Source organism: Halichoerus grypus, chromosome 4 (assembly GCF_964656455.1).
Source record: "Halichoerus grypus chromosome 4, mHalGry1.hap1.1, whole genome shotgun sequence".
NCBI lineage: Eukaryota > Metazoa > Chordata > Mammalia > Carnivora > Phocidae > Halichoerus > Halichoerus grypus.
Window position 1 is genome coordinate 187,539,573 of NC_135715.1, and position 17,950 is coordinate 187,557,522.

General features: G+C 53.0%; 1 protein-coding gene across 1 annotated transcript; it reads right to left on the reverse strand.

Moving 5' to 3' along the window:
- Window positions 1-267: 267 nt before the first annotated feature.
- HJURP (Holliday junction recognition protein) lies at window positions 268-17,576 on the reverse strand. Its single transcript, XM_036109599.2, has 9 exons — window positions 17,462-17,576; window positions 17,057-17,123; window positions 14,304-14,359; window positions 11,657-11,759; window positions 9,158-9,219; window positions 7,760-7,852; window positions 6,698-6,776; window positions 3,135-4,704; window positions 268-528 (listed from the first exon to the last, which is right to left on the reverse strand). Exons 1-9 carry the CDS (start codon window positions 17,555-17,557, stop codon window positions 492-494), a joined length of 2,163 nt encoding a protein of 720 aa, XP_035965492.2. The 5' UTR covers window positions 17,558-17,576; the 3' UTR covers window positions 268-491.
- Window positions 17,577-17,950: the final 374 nt, after the last annotated feature.

Sequence of the window (17,950 nt, forward strand, 5' to 3'; positions counted from 1 at the left end):
TACAGCACGTTTTTAGCCAAAAACATTAAGATGTTAGGAATTACTTTTCAGGGGTGAGTTAACGTTTCAATTTTCTACTGCTAATATGGAAGAGACCAAGTCCCTGCTTCTGAATTCAAACCTTAAACCATCATATCTGGGGCTTACACGGGTTTTAGAGCAAACACGGTTCTCTAACGACTGGGAATGGAGAGCTTTCTGAGGACGTGTCTAGATTTTAAAAAGAACACATGGGGAAAATAGACCTATAAAAGATCACATGAAAAATTTTAATTGAGCAACTTTATTCAAATAATTTCTATACCAAGAACTCAGAGTCATTTCAATGGGACCAGTTTCACTGAAATTTGCTTTGAAGGGCAGATAAGCGAAGCCAGTTCTCACATATTCTTGAGGATTAAACACACACACACAGTAAGGGGGAAGAGGGACAAACTCTTAAAAATAACTTGGTTATACATCTTCAGCATTCAATTTTTCTAAGTACAAAGTCACTTTTCTCTTCCATCTTGAAAGATGTGTTCTTTCCTTTAGAAAAAAAAAAAGACAAGGAAAATGATTTCAGTAAAATCCCACTAGGATTCCCGAGCCACTGAAAGCTTAACTGTTTCGTATTTGTCCCACGGCATATACGTAAGCATTTCTGTGCCGCTAGAGAACACGCCGCCATGCTTCATAAACAGTGTCAAGGATGTAAAAGCCCACCCGAGGGTAACCGCCGCCTGGTGGTTACGCCCCCAGGCTTTGGCTCCTGGCCTGGCCTCCCATGCCTGGGTGGACTCCGGAGCCACGAGGCTTCAGCTACATTCCCTTATTTATAAAATGAGAGCCAGAACCCGCCTGTTGGATGAGACCTATCTCATCAAGGGTTCGTGTGGGGATTAAGGAGGGAGGGGGTGAGAAGGTTCTACTCGGCCTGGCGCCCAGAAAGGGACTCAGACGTCAGCCATTAACATTCTTTCTGTAGTCACAGCTCATGAAGATTTGGGCCCTTTCCTCAAGACATTTATAGTTTAAGTAGAAAAAGAAGAAAAACGTGGAAAATGGTTGAGTATGTTTATATCACAGTTTTGAGACAAAACCCCCCAGGGGGCAGCCACCATGACTTATCAGATTCCAGGGGAGCCGGGAGGGCCCCACAGAGGGCTGAATTCTCCTCCAGGTGCTCCACCACCCGGCACAAGGCATGGCTCACGGCTGTGACCTTGGCAGGCCGACCCTGCTCCACGCGCCCTCGCTGGGCAGGTGAACGAGAGGAGAATGCCAGGCATTGAGAAGGTAGATCTCCTAAGGTGGGAGGGGTGGGTCGGGCGCAGCTGAGGCAGAAGAGGGCGGGGGAGTGACCCCGCTGAGCTCCAGGGGTCGGGTCAGCAGGGCTTGACATGCCAGAAATCTGGGGACGAGGTGGGCAAAGCCACAGAGGTGAGCCTGAGGGACAGGACAATGCAGAGGACGGGTCAGGAGGAATGCCGCGTGAGCAGGTGCAGGCGTAGGCCAGTGGGGCTGGCTCTCACTTGAGGAGCTGCCTTCGGCAACAACCCCTCTCAACTGAGAAGGAAGGTCATCCTGAGAGGTCACATGGGAGCTTTGCTCTCAAGTCTCCTTGGAGTGCCTGCCGTGATCCCTGAAAGCCTCGACCCCACAGGACTCAGCACGTGGCTCCGACTTACCCTGCTGGTGGTCTGGTCTGAGACGGGCGCAGGCAAAGAGCCCCAGGCCCAGACAAAAGGGAAAGCCTCGTGCTGTGAGGGAAAGAGCCACCAACCCAGGAGGGCCCTGCCCACGGCGGGGCCTTCTGGGGTGCGGGCCACTCTCCTGGTCTGGCTGGGCCAGGCGGACCCCTCCCTTTTTGCTCCAGCTCCACGTCGGGCCTCACCTAAGGTCCCTGACTTCGTTCCTTGACCAGAAAGACCAATCACAACGCAGGTCTGCTTATCTGACAAAGGCGACGGCGTGGTTAAGGCCACGGGACGTGGCTGTCGGAGGCGCTGCTGGAGGGAGCGGCTTTGGTGCGGCACAAGCTAGACGGCAGGCCGAGGAAACGGGAGCAGCCGAAGGATGTGGAAGCAGAAGGAAAAAAGACCAGCCCACGATTCCGGCCCAGAGGAGCCAGCGCCGGCCACCACGCGTTGTGCTCGTGCAGGAAGGATGAGCGCCCAGCCCCAGCTGCAGCCAAAGCACACTAAGGTTTTCGGAAATACTCTCCGAGAGGGGAGCCATGGGGGTCTGAACGCTGAGAAGCGTAAGCAGGCCAAGGCAGGGAAGGACCAGTGGGGTCACTCAGGGGTGGCGACAGTGACAACTCGGGGCTCATCTCTGAGAGGAATGCACCTGTCCCCGGGAGGGATCACAGCGGGGGAAAGAGAACACGGGACGTTTAGGGCAGATGGGGTCCATCTGAATGGCCGCCGAGGGGGGCCTCCCATCTGCTGGGGGCCAGGAGGGAGAAGTTGTCCACGCGGCCTCACCTGCCCACGCTACCGACGCATAAAACCCCAAACGTGCGCTCACTCAGAAGAGTCACATCGTCCGAATCCCGGCCTGGGGACACCGAGGCGGGCACTGGAAAGCCTGGCGCTCATGGGAAGACGCTGAACAACCCACGGTGACTTGCTCCACCCCACCTTCTTGCATCTCGCCTCCCAAGAGAATGGCGCATGCACGTTGAGTGGTCCGCACAAACCAGACCGTGGGACGAGGTGGGACCTCCGTGCCGAGCACAGAGATCGTGCGCAGGGCAGCAGCGTGTGGCCCGAGCCGGCCGCCCCCGCTGGCCCCGTTAGGGAATCCAGAAATAAAAGCGAAGTCACTACTTGCAGATCAGTTCTGCTTTACGACGGCTGTTTTCTGAGTGAGACCAGGATTGGCTGGGAAGGACACAGTTTGACAAGGACAGACCGAGCACCCTAGTGAGGCTTTTTAGAAAAGTCCCCTAAGTGCATTGCAGTGGGAAAGGTGTAAAATGTTCCCGGTAAGAACACTTTCGGCCCCACCCTGATGCATCATACACATGCACAGGTTCTGGATATAAACGCTCCTTTCAGAGGAAGGGAAAGAATTTGGGAGAAAGTTTGGAGAACGGACACAGAAGAATCCTACTGTAAAACACCCACATTCAACCAACAGGAACGCACCTTCTTTTCCCAGGGGGGCTGTCGGGAGCTGGCTGCTCGATGGCTCGGCCCAGCACACGCGATGGATCCTGGGAGTTGGCCCCCTGTCCACACAGCAGGGAATCTGATAATCGGCGTCTCTTCGGAGGGGACTGGAGGCCCCTCCCGGCAGCGAGCCCAAAGCGCATAGACGGTTGGGCCTCAAGTGTGGTCGAGCCCAGAGGACTTTCTACGCTCCACTGGGGTGCTGCTGACAGCTTCGGGGGACCCTGGAAGCCAGAGTCTGGGTTTGATTTTCCCAGGGTGCCTCCTTTGGGACACTGAACTTGCACACTAGCTCTCTCTGGAGATGTTCCACTACGGAAAGGGGCCCGTATCCGCCGCGGTGACTGTCGGCAATACTGTTGATAGAACTTGTCAAATTTTTCCTTTATTTCGTTGTAACGACCCCTTCCACAGAGCAGAGGCTGTCCGCCTGCTACGGAAGCAGCTTTCCTGGGTGATACGGACTTTCCAAGTGTTCCAAGATCGTTGGCTTGAAAAAGAAGGTCAAGTGTCTGCTCCGAGCAGCCTGGGCTCTGCACGGAGCTGGTCTCTGAAAGCGAGGGAGGGGCACCCCTCTTCGGCGGGCATCTCGCTGCTCCAATAGCTCGTTCACCCAGGTCTCCGAAAGCCTCATGGAACCTCCTAGCTTCTGCTCTGCCGAAAGGTCCGCTGAGCCCGCGGGAGTCGAAGCTCGCGGGACCGCCCCCGTACACGGCCACAGCCGAGGGTCCCGGGAGGCAAGTCAGGCAGGGCTGCTTCCTGGGACGTGGGCAATATTCCTGATGAAGCTTATCAAATTTGATTTCAATTTCCCTGTAACGATTCCCTCCCTTGCCTGGCAGTATTCTGGGTCTGGAAATGATTTTTACAGGAGAAATTAACCATTTTAGTGCCATAAGTCTATTTTCCTGACCACGATGATGCACCTCGCTGGCTCCTCCATACGTCAACGAAGAACACCTCCGGGGCATTAAACTCCGCGACCCCTTAAGCTCCTTCCAACTTGGATCTAATTCGCGGATTTCGGGTTTGTTTACTTCAGGGAAAGCTTTTTCCAATTTTAAACCCACCTTCCGGTCAGAAGCATCTAGTAAGTTCTCACAATCTCTTAACACTTCCCCGTCCCTCAGTGGCTCAGAACAGGGTGGGAGTGTCTCCTGGGAACCCCTTCGAGGGGGCCCGCCTCCTCGGCAATGCGTCCTGTTCATTCTGTTCTTACACTTGTGCCTCCTTCTGGAGCTCCAGCTGTGAGCGATGAACGATGTTTTGGTGGAGATGATGCACGACGGCTTTGTGCTCAGCAGCCGGCTCATCGAGTGCAGCATGCCCGCATACAGGTCGCTGATCGTCACGTCACAGATGTCGGCCTCGAAGGCTGGGCTGCTTGAGGAGCTGTTCCCCCCGGCCCCCGGTAACGAGAGACTGTCACTTCTAGGCACGATGGCCAGGTCTGCCGAGCAGGGGTGTGAAGGATCACACTCTCTGGGACGTGAAGCTGGCTTGACTGGGCCGCCAGGACTCCTTCCAGACACACAGCCACGGCTTCCTGGAGGAAAACACACACAAGGTAAAGTGCCACTGTTCAAGACTGTCATCTCAGAGACCACAGAACTAAAGGGTGGAGGGTGACGAGGCTTTAAGCAATACAAAAAACCAAGAGAATAATTCCATGAAAATGTGGAGATAGATTCTTCTCAGAGATTTCTTTCTAGCTATCAAACTTAAATTTCAATACTTTCCACCCAAATTTCCCCAATGGGGTCTTTCCTCCCCAGGTGATGGTGTACCTGTCGGATGCCTTTTCAAAGTCTCAGGAGAAACCAATGACACTGTTTACCTGTGGGGCTGGGGGGTGGGGAAGACACAGGACTCCCGGATACACCCCTTCGTGCAGATTTGACTTTCACATCATGTGCAATGTTTTATGTATTTAAAAAATACAATTAAACCAACAAGGATAGGGAGAACTCTAAAAGTGAAAACAGATCCAGAAAGAACTCAAGTGCTTATCAAATTGATGGTAACGGAAAAAGGGAAAAGAATCCAAATGACTTTGAACACCATACTCAAAACACGTAGCCTCAGTGGGATCTGAGGATCAAAGAGCTGCTTGGAACTCCAGAATCTTCTTTAGCAGGTTGTCAAGCAAGTGGTAGCAGGGGCCGTGACTCTGAAACGGCTTCGCGCCGCACGACCAACCAGACGAGCGGAGGGTTGTGGTGCTGGCGATCACTGGGGGTGGGGGCAACCGTGGAGTCAGGGTGAGGGCACGAAGTGCTCAAAACATGGGACGGGCCAAAGGACGTGGAAGCCAGTGAGAAGGGCTCCTGCAGCCTACATGTGGGACAGCTTGAGCACCAGCGGCTTCTAACACGTGTGAATTAAAAAAAAAAAAAGTGGGGCGCCTGGGTGGCTCAGTTGGTTAAGCGACTGCCTTCGGCTCAGGTCATGATCCTGGAGTCCCGGGATCGAGTCCCGCATCGGGCTCCCTGCTCAGCGGGGGGTCTGCTTCTCCCTCTGACCCTCCTCCCTCTCATGTTCTCTGTCTCTCATTCTCTCTCTCACAAATAAATAAAATCTTAAAAAAAAAAAAAAAAAAAAAAGTTCAGGGACTTGTATTGATTCTAGAAAAGTTTTTTGTTTTTTTTAAAGTAAAACCATGTGTGGATAAAGGAACAAAATTCAGGAAAGAAGTGATACTGTGCTTGTTTATGGAAGAATGCCAACAGGTGTACCCAGGAGGAAAGGCAGGACCGGGAGAGGGAGGGTTTGCTGCATGGACTCAAGCAGGTATTAGGGCCCGACGCCAAAACCGCGGGGTGGGGGGTCTGTGGGGAACCAGGCAATCTCAGAGGGGCACCCACAGATGACTCTGAGGAAGGGAGAAACCTGGAGGGTCCTCCCTTAGCTAAGTGCCCAGGCTCGAGCGTCACCAACAATGGGACAGGGTGACGGGCCATCCTCGGAGAACACATCGTCACCTATGCAGTGTTTTTGCCAAAAATGGTTAACATGAACTTAGCCTTGAGAAAGTCCAGAGAAGTCCAAATTGAGGGACGTTCTGCAAAACTACCGGTGGCCGGGACTATTCCGGAAAGTCGTGATAGGAGACAGCCCAGGAGCCTTCTAGCCTGCGGGGACAGCTACACCCTGGCCTGTGCCGGGGTTTCCCTGTTCTTAGGAGACCGGGGGTCACTTAGGGACAGCACATAAGTGAAAGCAAGTCGATGTACACGGTATGGGTGTGTGGGAGCAGTGGGCAGATAAGCAAATGCCACAAAATGTGGATTGTTACATGCAAGCAAAGGGTGTTTATCGTAGGAGTCCTGAGTTTCTGGAGATTCAAAGTTTCAGAACGGTACGCTGGGATAAAGAGCTAATCAGTACTTAGCATGCCGGAGTCTTAGGGAAAAAAGGCAGTTCACTGGTTAAATGTGACTGATTTACCTATGAAGTGCTGGTGTCTCTGTTTATGTCAATGAAACATGCACGTAAGCAAAAGGGACACGGTTCACGCAAAGTTTCTATGTCGTGCTCACCATGGGCAGGCCTGGCAGGCGAGGCCCAGGAAGGGGTCGGTGTCACATGGGTGTCCTCTCCATCTCCGTCATCAGTACACTGAAATCAAAGCACATGATTTTAACATGTGGGGGCGTCCTGAGATGCCTCCCACCGCCAGCGCCGTGCCCCGCAGGATGGCGTGAGGAGCCGCTCCTCCCCAGCCACAGGCCGTGCATCTGAGCTTGGCAGCAGACGTGACAAGTGTGACCACAATCACAGTGGCCGCAGCCTCCAGCGGTGGTCGGAAGAGGTGTCTTAGTAAAATCTGGGAGCTTGCTTCACGTGGTCCCCAGGGACCCCCCAGAGGGCCACCGCCGCCATGGACCGCCCCCCGCTGCTCTAGGATAAAGGGAAAGGCCGTTTCCAGTACATCCACCTGTTCGATGGTCCTCAGCCACGGCCTTCTCACTGGCCAGCAGCACAATAAGATAAGGTCTATGTTCCTGTGAAGTTTGCTGCCTTCGAGATAAAGGACTCAACCCACCACCCGTACCTCCTACTTACTGGACACGAAAATGTCCTTTCTTTATGAGGCGATCCTGACAGAACTTCGAAAGCTAGAGATGGCGTCCTTGTTCTTTGTCGGGCCAAGCTCTGGGAGACTGGCTGCGGAGGAGCGCAGTGGGCACCCACCCTGGGCGAGGGCCCGGCGGGGCAGGCCAGACCCCAGTGCGAACCCCCCACCACACAACCTCAGATCAGGTGCAGCGGACCCCTTGCTGCCGACGCCCGGTCACCCCAGAGCCGCGGGGAGGTGGGAGCTCTCGCTTCCCCGTCACTGCCCCCAACGTGGGGCCCCTTACATTTCTAGGAGCTGCCCCAGAACAGAGGGCAACGGAGGGTGCACCCCATGAGTTTCCCTGATGGCCGCTGACCCCAGGGACCCAAGCGCTTCCTCAAGAACGGAAGTCTGCAAGCCCGGGAATGAAATGGTTTATACACTTGCTCAGGAGGCTCCTTCTGGGCCCCACGGAGGGTGAACAAGAACCTGATTAATGGACCTTCAGTTATCAGCAGATGCATGCCGGGAAGCACATTACCTCTGAACACCCTTCATCCTGGAGCAGTGCATCCACTTGGGTCAAGTATTTCCTCCTTAACTCGTTTCTCAAAGGGCTCCAACGCACTGTGGGCTGATAAAGAAGAGAATCAGTATTCGTAAGAGCTTGTGGGTCTGGTTGAGCTCTTGGGTTCTGGAACAAACTGGCAAGTTAATTAATTACACATCGGTAAATGAAGTTCCTCAAAGTCACTTTTCGCTCCTTGCTCTTAGTGCAGAGCGGTCCAGACCCTCTGAAAAGCCACCTGACCCAGAAATCGAACTTGAGATAATTTATCCAGTGGCAACCATCCAAAAGAAAGTAAAAAAAGACAAAAAAAATAGAAGCCTGTGGAGGTTTAGGACAGCATTACTAGAACAGAAAATAATTTAAAACAATCTGAATATTCTCAGGTGAGTTCAGGACTCAACTATGAGAATCAGCCCCGATCAGTACGTTTATAAGATGCTCAGCATTTGGCTCAGGAGGGAGAACAGCCGCCTCTCCATTCGCCTTCTGCCTCGCGCCGGGGAGAGGGCATCTCGACCTTCACTCTGCACCCGAGTGGGATGCAGATGGGGCATAACACAAACATACATTGTCCAGAATGTTCCTTATTGCTGGGGCCACCTACTTCCCCTTCACAGCCGCCCCTATGTAATACTTCACAAAGTACCCCCGCTCCTCCCCCAGGGTCACAACCCACTCTAGTTAAACACTAGAAAGTCACACATCGGGTGTATGGGCAAACTCTGCACGAAAAGAGCAATTTTAGAGAAAACCCACACACTAGCTATTCCAGCATCTGACACGGGCCAGGAAAGATGCTCCTCTAGACTATGTACTTTGTGTATTCTCGTGCATCCCAGTGGAGGGAAGGTGAGATCCGATCCTGATGGATGGGGAGGAGATAGGTGGTTCTGGGACCACTAGGGCCACTCTGGGGGGGCAGACAGAACAACGGCCTGAAGGCATGACCTCGTGACCACATGGGCTTCCAAGGGCTGATCTGGAAATACCTCCCAGAAACAACCTCCTTATGACATTGCCTCTTCGGGCAAAGGCCAGCTTAGAGCCTAACTTTCAATATCGCGTGCTCGGTCAAAGGCCTGGGCACATTATGAACTGTGATTGTTCTATGTGCAGACGGAACATCATCCAACGGGTATGAAAGTTCAGTAAACCGAGCTTGAACCGGGGGCAGTGACGGCTGCCGCATGCTAGACAGAAGGAGCCCCTCGCGGCCTTGGGGGATCTGAAGGAGGACCAGAGACGTGAGGGGTAGTATTAGCAAAGAGCGAGCCTCCAAAGAGGACAAGAAAGACACTGGAAATGAGGATGTGCCCTTGTACCCCCGAGCCCCGGCTCGGTCCCTGCATTCCAACAGGCAGGTCTTACCATGAAGGACCCAGCAATCACATCTTCCTGATATAAAGATGTATCATCATTGCTTTTTGAATCTAAAAGCAAAAAAAGGAAATCTAAATCAGCATTTTAAAGAAAGCTTGCATTTTCCTCTTAAGGATAGTTTTTGCACCACTAGAGTATGTTCTAGGGTGCTCCCTTTAATAAGGACATGGCCATCTGTCGCTGTCCTGATTACTAGTAATGCAACAAACCCACTCTGGTTTTTAAAACAGCCTTGGAAGAAGTCCTAGTGAGGGATCTGGACTTTAGACGCTGTACCAGGGACCCGTGCCCCTCCCGACCCCGCCGCCCAGCACAGGGACACTCACCCATATCAGAACAGGAATATGACCGGAGAAGCAGCTTTCTTTTTTCTTTTTTTTTTTAAAGATTTTATTTATTCATTTGAGACACAGAGATACAGAGAGAGCGAGAGAGCATGAGCAGTGGGAGAGGCAGAGGGAGAGGGAGAAGCAGACTCCTTGCTGAGTGCGGAGCCCGACCTGGGGCTCGATCCCAGGACCCTGAGATCATGACCTGAGACGAAGGCAGACGCCCAACCGACTGAGCCACCCAGGTGCCCCTGGAGAAGCGTTCTATCACCCCGAGCTCCTTCAGTGGCCTCTGATTCTAGGGGCGGAGTCGTTCTGGCCCGTGCTGTCCCGTTCTGTGATGACGTAAAGTTCCCTACCTGCTGTCCGGTGCATCAGCCACTGGCCACGTGTGGCTGGTGAACTTGGAATGTGGCTCATGAGGACAGGGAACTCAATGATTAAATTTTATTTAATTTTCAATTCATTTGAATAGCCACAGGCAACGAATGCCACCAGGCTGGACAGTGCAGCTCTGGGATAAACGATTTCTAATTGTTTCAAATGGTCCAGAAACTCATGGACCTAAGGATTTATGGAGTTGAAATTGGGATCAAAGAGTAAACACCTTCATTTAGGTCTTTCTAGTTCTACTGGGCAAGACCACCCAGTGTTCCCCCGAAGGACTGAACCCATTTTACAGCTGGCCCGGAGGGCTGGGCAGAGCGCACAAAGCCTGGGGAGGACCAGTGCCGGCAGGAGACGGGGGTTTCGACCAGTTACAAAGTCTGACGTTACAGACATACCGTCTGGTTAACTGCTACCCGGAGAGGAGCTGGTGTATGGAGCCTGGGTGAAGGAGGGGGTCTGTTCTGATCTGGGGGTCAGGGGGCTTCCTGGGGGCAGTGAAACACGGCAGGCAGGTCAGGATTCTGCTCTTTATCCTAAGAGCAACAGGAAGTCACCGCAGTGCTTTGAGCAGAGAAGCGGCGTGACCAGATGGGCACGGTCACAGATGCCAGGGGGCAGGGCTGGTACTGTGGGGGGTGCAGTGGGACACGGGGGCAGAGCCGCGCGAGGGACGGGGGGAGACAGAGGCACAGGAGGGTGACGTCTTGGGTAGGAGGGAGGGAGGGGCTGGGTTTCTGGCTCATCCTACAGATGTGCCGAAGGCAATGCTGCTGGGTTGACCTTTTCAGTTTAGATGTGCCAAGTTTAGACAAAGCATTCAAGAAGAGAAGCTGACAGTGTCTGGGCTGGGGGTCCAGAATGAGGGGCTCAGACCAATCTCAAGAAAGGGCATCTGGTGGAGAGGGAAGGTGGGCTGGCAGGACGGGAAAGAAAGAAGAAAATCCACAGGACCACCGGCTAATGCCAGGATTTCCAGAAGCTTCAAATGCTACCAAGAGGGCACTGGGATAGAAGCCACAGAATGCCGATGGGTCAGCAATGGGGTGGTTGGGACCACTGAGAGTTACGCCTTCCAGATGGAGTTGGGAGCCAGAATGGAGCTGGTGGAGTGCATGGCAGGTGGTAAGCATGAGCAGCCCCTACAAGTTGGGTTGTGAAGGGAAGTTGAACCAAGGCAGGTGACTAGAGAGGGGCACGGGGCGGGGAGACTGGTCTACTATGCTCTGTGTGCTTGAGGTGAAATCTGAGCGTGTTCAACACCGACGGGCTGCGCCCAGGGCAGAGAGAGACACCAAAGAGAGAAAGACGGCGGCGATCGACAGATGCCCCAGAAAGCCGGCTGGGTCAGGGTTTGGGCAGCAGGACTGGCCTGGGAAAGGAAAGGAGGCCCCTCTGAGGACAAGGAAGGAGGACAAGGTGATGCAGAGGCAGGAAGACGTCACACAGAAGTCAGCAGTTCAAACACTGCCCTGTGGGACAAATCTGAAGTCTCATGAAATTCCTGAGATTAATTTTTTTAAGGGGGGGGCGATAAGTTAAGAAACGAACGGGAGGGTGCACGTCCATTCTTCAAGAAGGTTTGAATGCTGTTTAGGCGTCATGTACCACGGATGTAACTGAGCAAGACAGAGGAAGTAGCAGGCACTTTAAGACACTCTGGTTTCTAAAACTGCCTTGGAAGAAGTCCTAGTGAGGGATCTGGACTTTAGACGCTGTACCAGGGACCCGTGCCCCTCCCGACCCCGCCGCCCAGCACAGGGACACTCACCCACTGCCAGGACCCGTGTGCTGGGCACGGGAGGTGCCGGACCTCTGGCGCTCGCCTCCGCGGGGCCGCCACCACTCCTGCTGACCGTCTCGACCGGGGAGTCCTCAAAAGCACAGAAGTGGATCAAGGCAGGCTCGATTCAGTAATAACACACTTCAAAGCCGCTGTGAAGTAACAACCCTATAGTCCTTCCTTTAGCATGTGAGAGAACAGGGTTTCGCGCGCTTCTCTTCTAGTACTTTCCTGCATAAAGGGACTCGAGACTCCTCATCGATTGGAGAGGCCCCCCTCAGAGAAGGAACGGCTCTCTTCCTCCAGGTGTGCCCTGGGCTACTACTCCCAGAGCCACTGGGATGGTGAGGGACAGAGCAGGGGAAGCGAGGAGAAAAGGCGGGAATGCAGGGGCCAGACCGTGGCCCGGGTGTGGCGGCAACACAGAACCCAGAAATCTGAGAGGCCCTGAGGGACTTCCTGGGACCTCGTCTGTGACCCTGTGTGTGTGAAGCCAGCTCTCAGGGGCAGTCAGCCGTCCTGACCAGGACTCATGCTGCGGGGGGCGGCCGGCAGGCCACGTGCTTCTCTCCGCAGCCTGGTCTCTACCACCGGCCTCGCTAACAATCCTGACAAATGCCCCCAATGGGTTCTCATTAGCAAAACCTGAGAATTCAAGACACCAGACTGGCTAAAGTATCTTAGGAACTCCCCCGCCCTGCAAGAACAGGAGTGAGAACGTGGTGAGGCCTGTCCCTTCAGGGATGATCCTGAGGTGTCACCTCAGATCAGGGGGCGTTTGTGGCTGGCTGTGAACACAGCGTGGTAACTGAATCTTGCCTTGGGGAATGTCGCCTCCTTTGCCTCGGGTAAGAAGGGACTGAACCACCTAGAACAGACAGGAGAGACTAGAGGGGCCTCTGCAGCTGTTTCGTGGCTGCCGTGTCTGGAGGTGAGGCCGAACTTGATTTGAGAACTAGGGGGAAGCGGAGCCACGGGCACTGACCTCCCAGCGACCGGAAGCTCTGGGGGCTACAAAGAGAACCCAGGCCTTGTGTTAGGACCAGACCGACAGGTCAACACACACACAGCCCACCGTGGCTTACTACCTCCCACAGCCTCCAGGCACCATCTCGGGGGTGCAGTGGGGGGCCAGCTGAGTATCTGGCTGTCTGGGGAAAGAAGGCAGATTTGGGCAGTCACACACAGTAACTTCGGGGGGGGGGCTTGCAGACATCTGAGTGGTCAGCACAGATGATGCCCAGTTTTCTAATCCTAGGAGAGGAGCTTCAAATTCTATAGACCCCAGGCAGGGGTGCTCCTACACTTCCAGCAAAAACCTTAAATACATGTCCAGATGAAAACACGTGGCTACCGGGGCCACTCAAGCACCGGTCTGATCGGTGGGCATCACTATTCCGCATAATTTAGAGTGCGAATCCTTTGACCTGATAATCGCACTTCCTGACAGCTATTATATAAGGGATAACATTGGCGCTGGGAAGAGACAAGGATGGTCCTCCGAGGAGTACTTCTAACAGGGGTCTTATAAATAAAGTTCCATAGGAACGCAGCCATGCCCGTTCACATATGGCATATGGGAGCCTTCCCCTCATAATACAGAGCAGAGTAGCTGGAACCACACGGCCAGCAAAGCCTCAAATACTTCTCACCTGGCCCTTCGTCAGAAGTGTGCTGATCCCAATTTATAATAAAGGAAGGTGCAAACAGCTAAATGCCTATCCATGAGAGCAGTTTTTAAAAAAAGGTAATTGAATTATACAGTGGATGATGAAAAGAAATGTTCACGATGTATATTATGTGGAAAAAAGAGGATAAAAAAACGTATATTATGAGCAGGAATTATACTAAAATATCATTAGTGACTATGGAAGTCAGGTTGATTTAATAGTTACATGTATTTCTAACATTTCTGCAACTACCTGCATGATGTGTGTGATGAAAATAATCGGGAAGAAATTTTATTTCAGAATTGCTGTTAACGGCTTGGGAATCCTAACCCTGACGTTTTCATTCCGGAGTACAGGCTTCTCGTCTGAGAAACAGTCATTAAGGGGATACTGGACGTCCTTGCAAAAATTACTGTAGCAAGGCTCCGTGGGTGTCCCAGCAGGAAGGCAAGCTGCCGCAGTGTGCGTGGATAAATTCAGGGAAAACCACACCTGGCTTTTGGAAGGTAGCTCCATGGGAGAAAGAAGCACGATCCTGCACCCTCTCCCTAATCTCTTCCCCTTGCAGAAGAGAAAAGAGGCCTGTTTCTTTCCTCAGAGGAACTGGGTCGGGTCTTTTCTGTAAGGACCCAACAAAGCAAGCTTGCAGCTGTGGCTAAAGCTGGGGCGGGAGTAGGTTTCTCCTGCCGGCCAGCCCTGAACGTGGGGCTGTTGTCAAGAGCCCCTCGGCCTCCAGCAGAGGAAACGGGGACTGGTCCTCCTGGTACCTGACAAGCAACAGAAGCGAAGCTTCTCAGTAAATCCTTAGAGGAAAATGGGGTAGTTCGGGCGAGAAAGCCAGAGATCAGGAGCCCCGTGGTGACCTCCAGAGGCTCCCAGCGCGGTCACAGCTGAGCCGCACTTTTATTCACATCGATACTCCTGCACGGCAGCGTGTGTAGACGATAACATTTGACATTAAATACCTGGATGTGTCCTTTGTTTCTCTCCTTTACTAGTCCTCCGCCCCAAATTCTCAATCCTTCAGAAAAGAAAGAAAATAAAAATTACCACTTAAGCAATCCTGACCGCTGAATTTCTGTTCAATCCATGTCAAAGAAAACCAAAGTGACGGGCAAAAGAGATATAACACTGAAAGAAAGCCCTACTCCTGATATTCTGTTGTTTTTCATCTTTGTGAGGTTGAAGGTTTGTTTGTTTTTTTTTTTAAATTAAGATTAGACAAAAACCTGTCATTAATGTAGGCAGCAGCTCGTCCAATTCTGTCATTAAACCAGAGTTAAACGGGAACAAGGAACACACATAGGCCAAGTATTGTCCTTAAAATAGATATATTGAGAGCAAACTATGTATTGCATATAGACTGGAAGCACTGTTTGAAGGCAATCTCTCTATCCCTCGTACAGAGTGCTTTCTGAGGGCAATCTATATGTACAGAGCACGGCCCAAGCATGCAGGTGAGCACTGAGATATGGGAGTCCTGCCACTTACTAGCTAGCAGGACCTGGACAAGAATACTTAATCTCTCCCTAAACCTCCCTTTGCTCCCAGGTAAATTCAAAGTGAATAAGAAGGGATCGTTGGTGGGGCGCCTGGGTGGCTCAGTCGGTTAAGCGTCTGCCTTCGGCTCAGGTCATAATCCCAGGGTGCTGGGATCGAGCCCCGCATCGGGCTCCCTGCTCAGCGGGGAGCCTGCTTCTCCCTCTCCCTCTGCCTGCCTGCCTACTGATGATCTCTCTCTCTCTGTCAAATAAATAAACAAAATCTTTAAAAAAAAAAAAAAAAGAAGGGATCGCTGGGTTGAGATGGTTGCTACTGATGATAATCGCAGCAAACGTTTGCATGGTGCTTACAATGTCCCAGGCTCTATTCTAAACACTTTTCATGTATATCACATTTAGTATTTACAACTCACTTCTATGGAACTCGTGGAGTACTCCTAACTCCCTAGGGGGTAGGCACTCACCAAGTTCATTGTACAGATGGAGACACAGTGGTAAGATGTAGGTCAAGTCACCAAGCCCAGGCCACTTAGCCAAGTGGTGGGGCCAGGCTGTGAACCCAGGGGAGTGACTCTCTGTGCTCCTGCCCGCTGTGCCATGTGGCCTTTCCAGAACAGAGTGATGCTGAGCAAATGTGCTGAGTCAAGTCAAGGTTTTGCTGGTGTGGCTAAGTGACATGGGCTAGTTCCCTAACCTCTCTCTGCTGCATCTCTGCTAGGAAACAATGATCCTAAGAACAGTACCTACCTCAAAGTGTTGCTGAGAATCAAAAACATGAGACTCTCAGAGGCATAGGGCACACGGTTAGCTGTCAACCCATGTGGACAACTATTATTCCCCTACTGTCTTCAGCATCATCAGCGTGGGAGTGTTAACTACACTCTACACCCTGTGGCGTTGCCTTAAATTGTGAATTCCTGCCACAAGGTGGTCTGCTAGCTCTAATCGGAAAATACCTCCCCAGGCTAAGCAACAGGTCAGCGGAACTGTGTTATCATCAGCCAGGAGCTCCTTAGATCTACTGAATCCGCACCCAGCACTGCTGCCAGAGGCCCCAGGAATCTGTGTTTTAACGAGCTCTCCAGGAGGCCTTGGTGCTCTAAAGTCTGAGTGCCCTCAAGCTGTTCGATGCTTCAATTACTGTTCTCCTCAAACTGGAGTCAGAGTGAGTTTCACTGGTGGAGTTAGTGGTGCTCTAGGTATATGGAGGGGCCAAAATACTCGCGGCACTGCCCATCCTTGCGGAGACAGTGCATAAGACCAGAGTGAAGCCTGCTGATGGCACCCTTAGGAATGATTCCTACGTGGCCCTGTGTCCTGCCCTCCGGTTAGATTTTCATCGCCTGACACTACACTTGATCTCAGCCAAAGGGCCAAGAAGCGATTGTCATCGCCCGAGAGAGACCAGAGAGTAAGTGAAACCTGGAGCTGGAATATCCTAGCTTCTGTCTTCATGAACTTTCTACACAAGGTGCGGCTGGCTCACCTAAAAAGGCAGACAGTTAACACTTAACTTCAGAAGCTGATCCTATGAAACTTTTAGTGCCTGCCTGTCCAGTGCACAGCAGAACTGGATCTGAGATTTGCCTTCATTAGTAGGTCAGAATGAGCTGGTAATAAGACTGAGTGGGTGGAACTGACCTCTTAACCTAGTTACCAAAGAGAATCCATGAGATTTAAGTCAGCTTACAGCATCAGCCACTGAACAGAATGGCTCCTTCTCCCTACATTCAGGTCAAGTTCCAAGTGCTCAGAACCTCGAAGAGGACAGTTAATACTCCAAGTCAAATAGGTCAAATAACAGTCAATAGGGGTGTTTACTAGGGCCAGGCCCTGTTCCAAGAGCTCCACAAGCATGCTTATGTGACTTACAACATCCCCATCAAATAACCCACTGGACAGATGAAGAAAAAGAGACACAGCCTCCGCTGTTAAAGCACCAGCCTAGGCGGACAGGCTGAGTGGCCAGGCAGGGGCATTTTTAACCAGCATGCATCTATGCATCCGCAGAATTCTGTTTTAACAAGTAATTCCGCCGGAAATTAGTAATTTAAGTATCTTATAGGTTCAAGGGAATTAGTAATGTTTTAGTTCCTACTAGGTGAACAAAGTTCATTTTCATAAGAGAGCAAGGACAGCATTTCAAACTCGGGGAAGACGCTATTCTGTTCACACTCTTAACTGTAAATATTCAGAAGGTGGGAATGACTCCGTACCCTGGGGTGTCTCATAGGTCAGCGTGGACATCTGCACCAGCGGGGCATCCTCGAAGGGCTGGTTGTACTGCGGAAGAGACAGGGGCGTCCCCTCAGGTCCGAGGGCCACGAGGAGGTCCTGACCCGGGCGAAGGAGGCGCCAGCGCGAGGCTGGAAGTCTGGAGGACCCCCCAAACCCAGCTCCCTCCCTCTCGCCCCCCAACCACCTCCCCCCTCCCCCCAACCCCCAATCCCATCTCCCCAACCCCGCTTCCTCCTCCCCACCCCCGTCTCCCCTACCCTTCCCGCCCTGTTGGCCCCGCGCTCGGCCGCCTCCATCCTTACCCCAGCGCCCAACCCCGTTTTCCTCCATCGGCCTCGCGCCCCGACTCCCCGACTCCAGTGGGCCTGGGAGGGGGGGCGTACCTTTTCTATCAGTCGCTGCATGTGCCTCTGGAAGCGGCGGCGGCTGTCCCGGAGCTGCCAGAGCAGCGCGTCCTCCCCCAGGAGCTGGTCCTCCATGGTTTCACCGAGACCCACGCCCGACTCCAGCGGGAAGCAGAACGGCAGCCCGCGCCCCGGTTCAAATAGCGACTCCCGCCCTTTCTGTCGGCCCTCCGACTGCCTACTGGCTGGCGCGGAGAGGCCGGGCGCTGATTGGGCCTTTCAAACGTATTACGCATCTTACTCCCGGCCAATCCGCGCCCGAGTTTCCGGCTCGGCCCCGCCACCGCGCAGGGGCGAAGAGGAGGGGGGGGGGTGGGGTCTGCCACCGCGCCTGCGTTCCGAGGCGGCCCCGTGGGAGGTCGGCGGTGCTGCTCGAGAATCCTGTGAAATACGTACGATTCTTCCGTTGTGCGCATGAGCTGTCCGGGTGACTTGCGGGGTGGGTCTGGCCGCAGTGTGGGGGCCGCC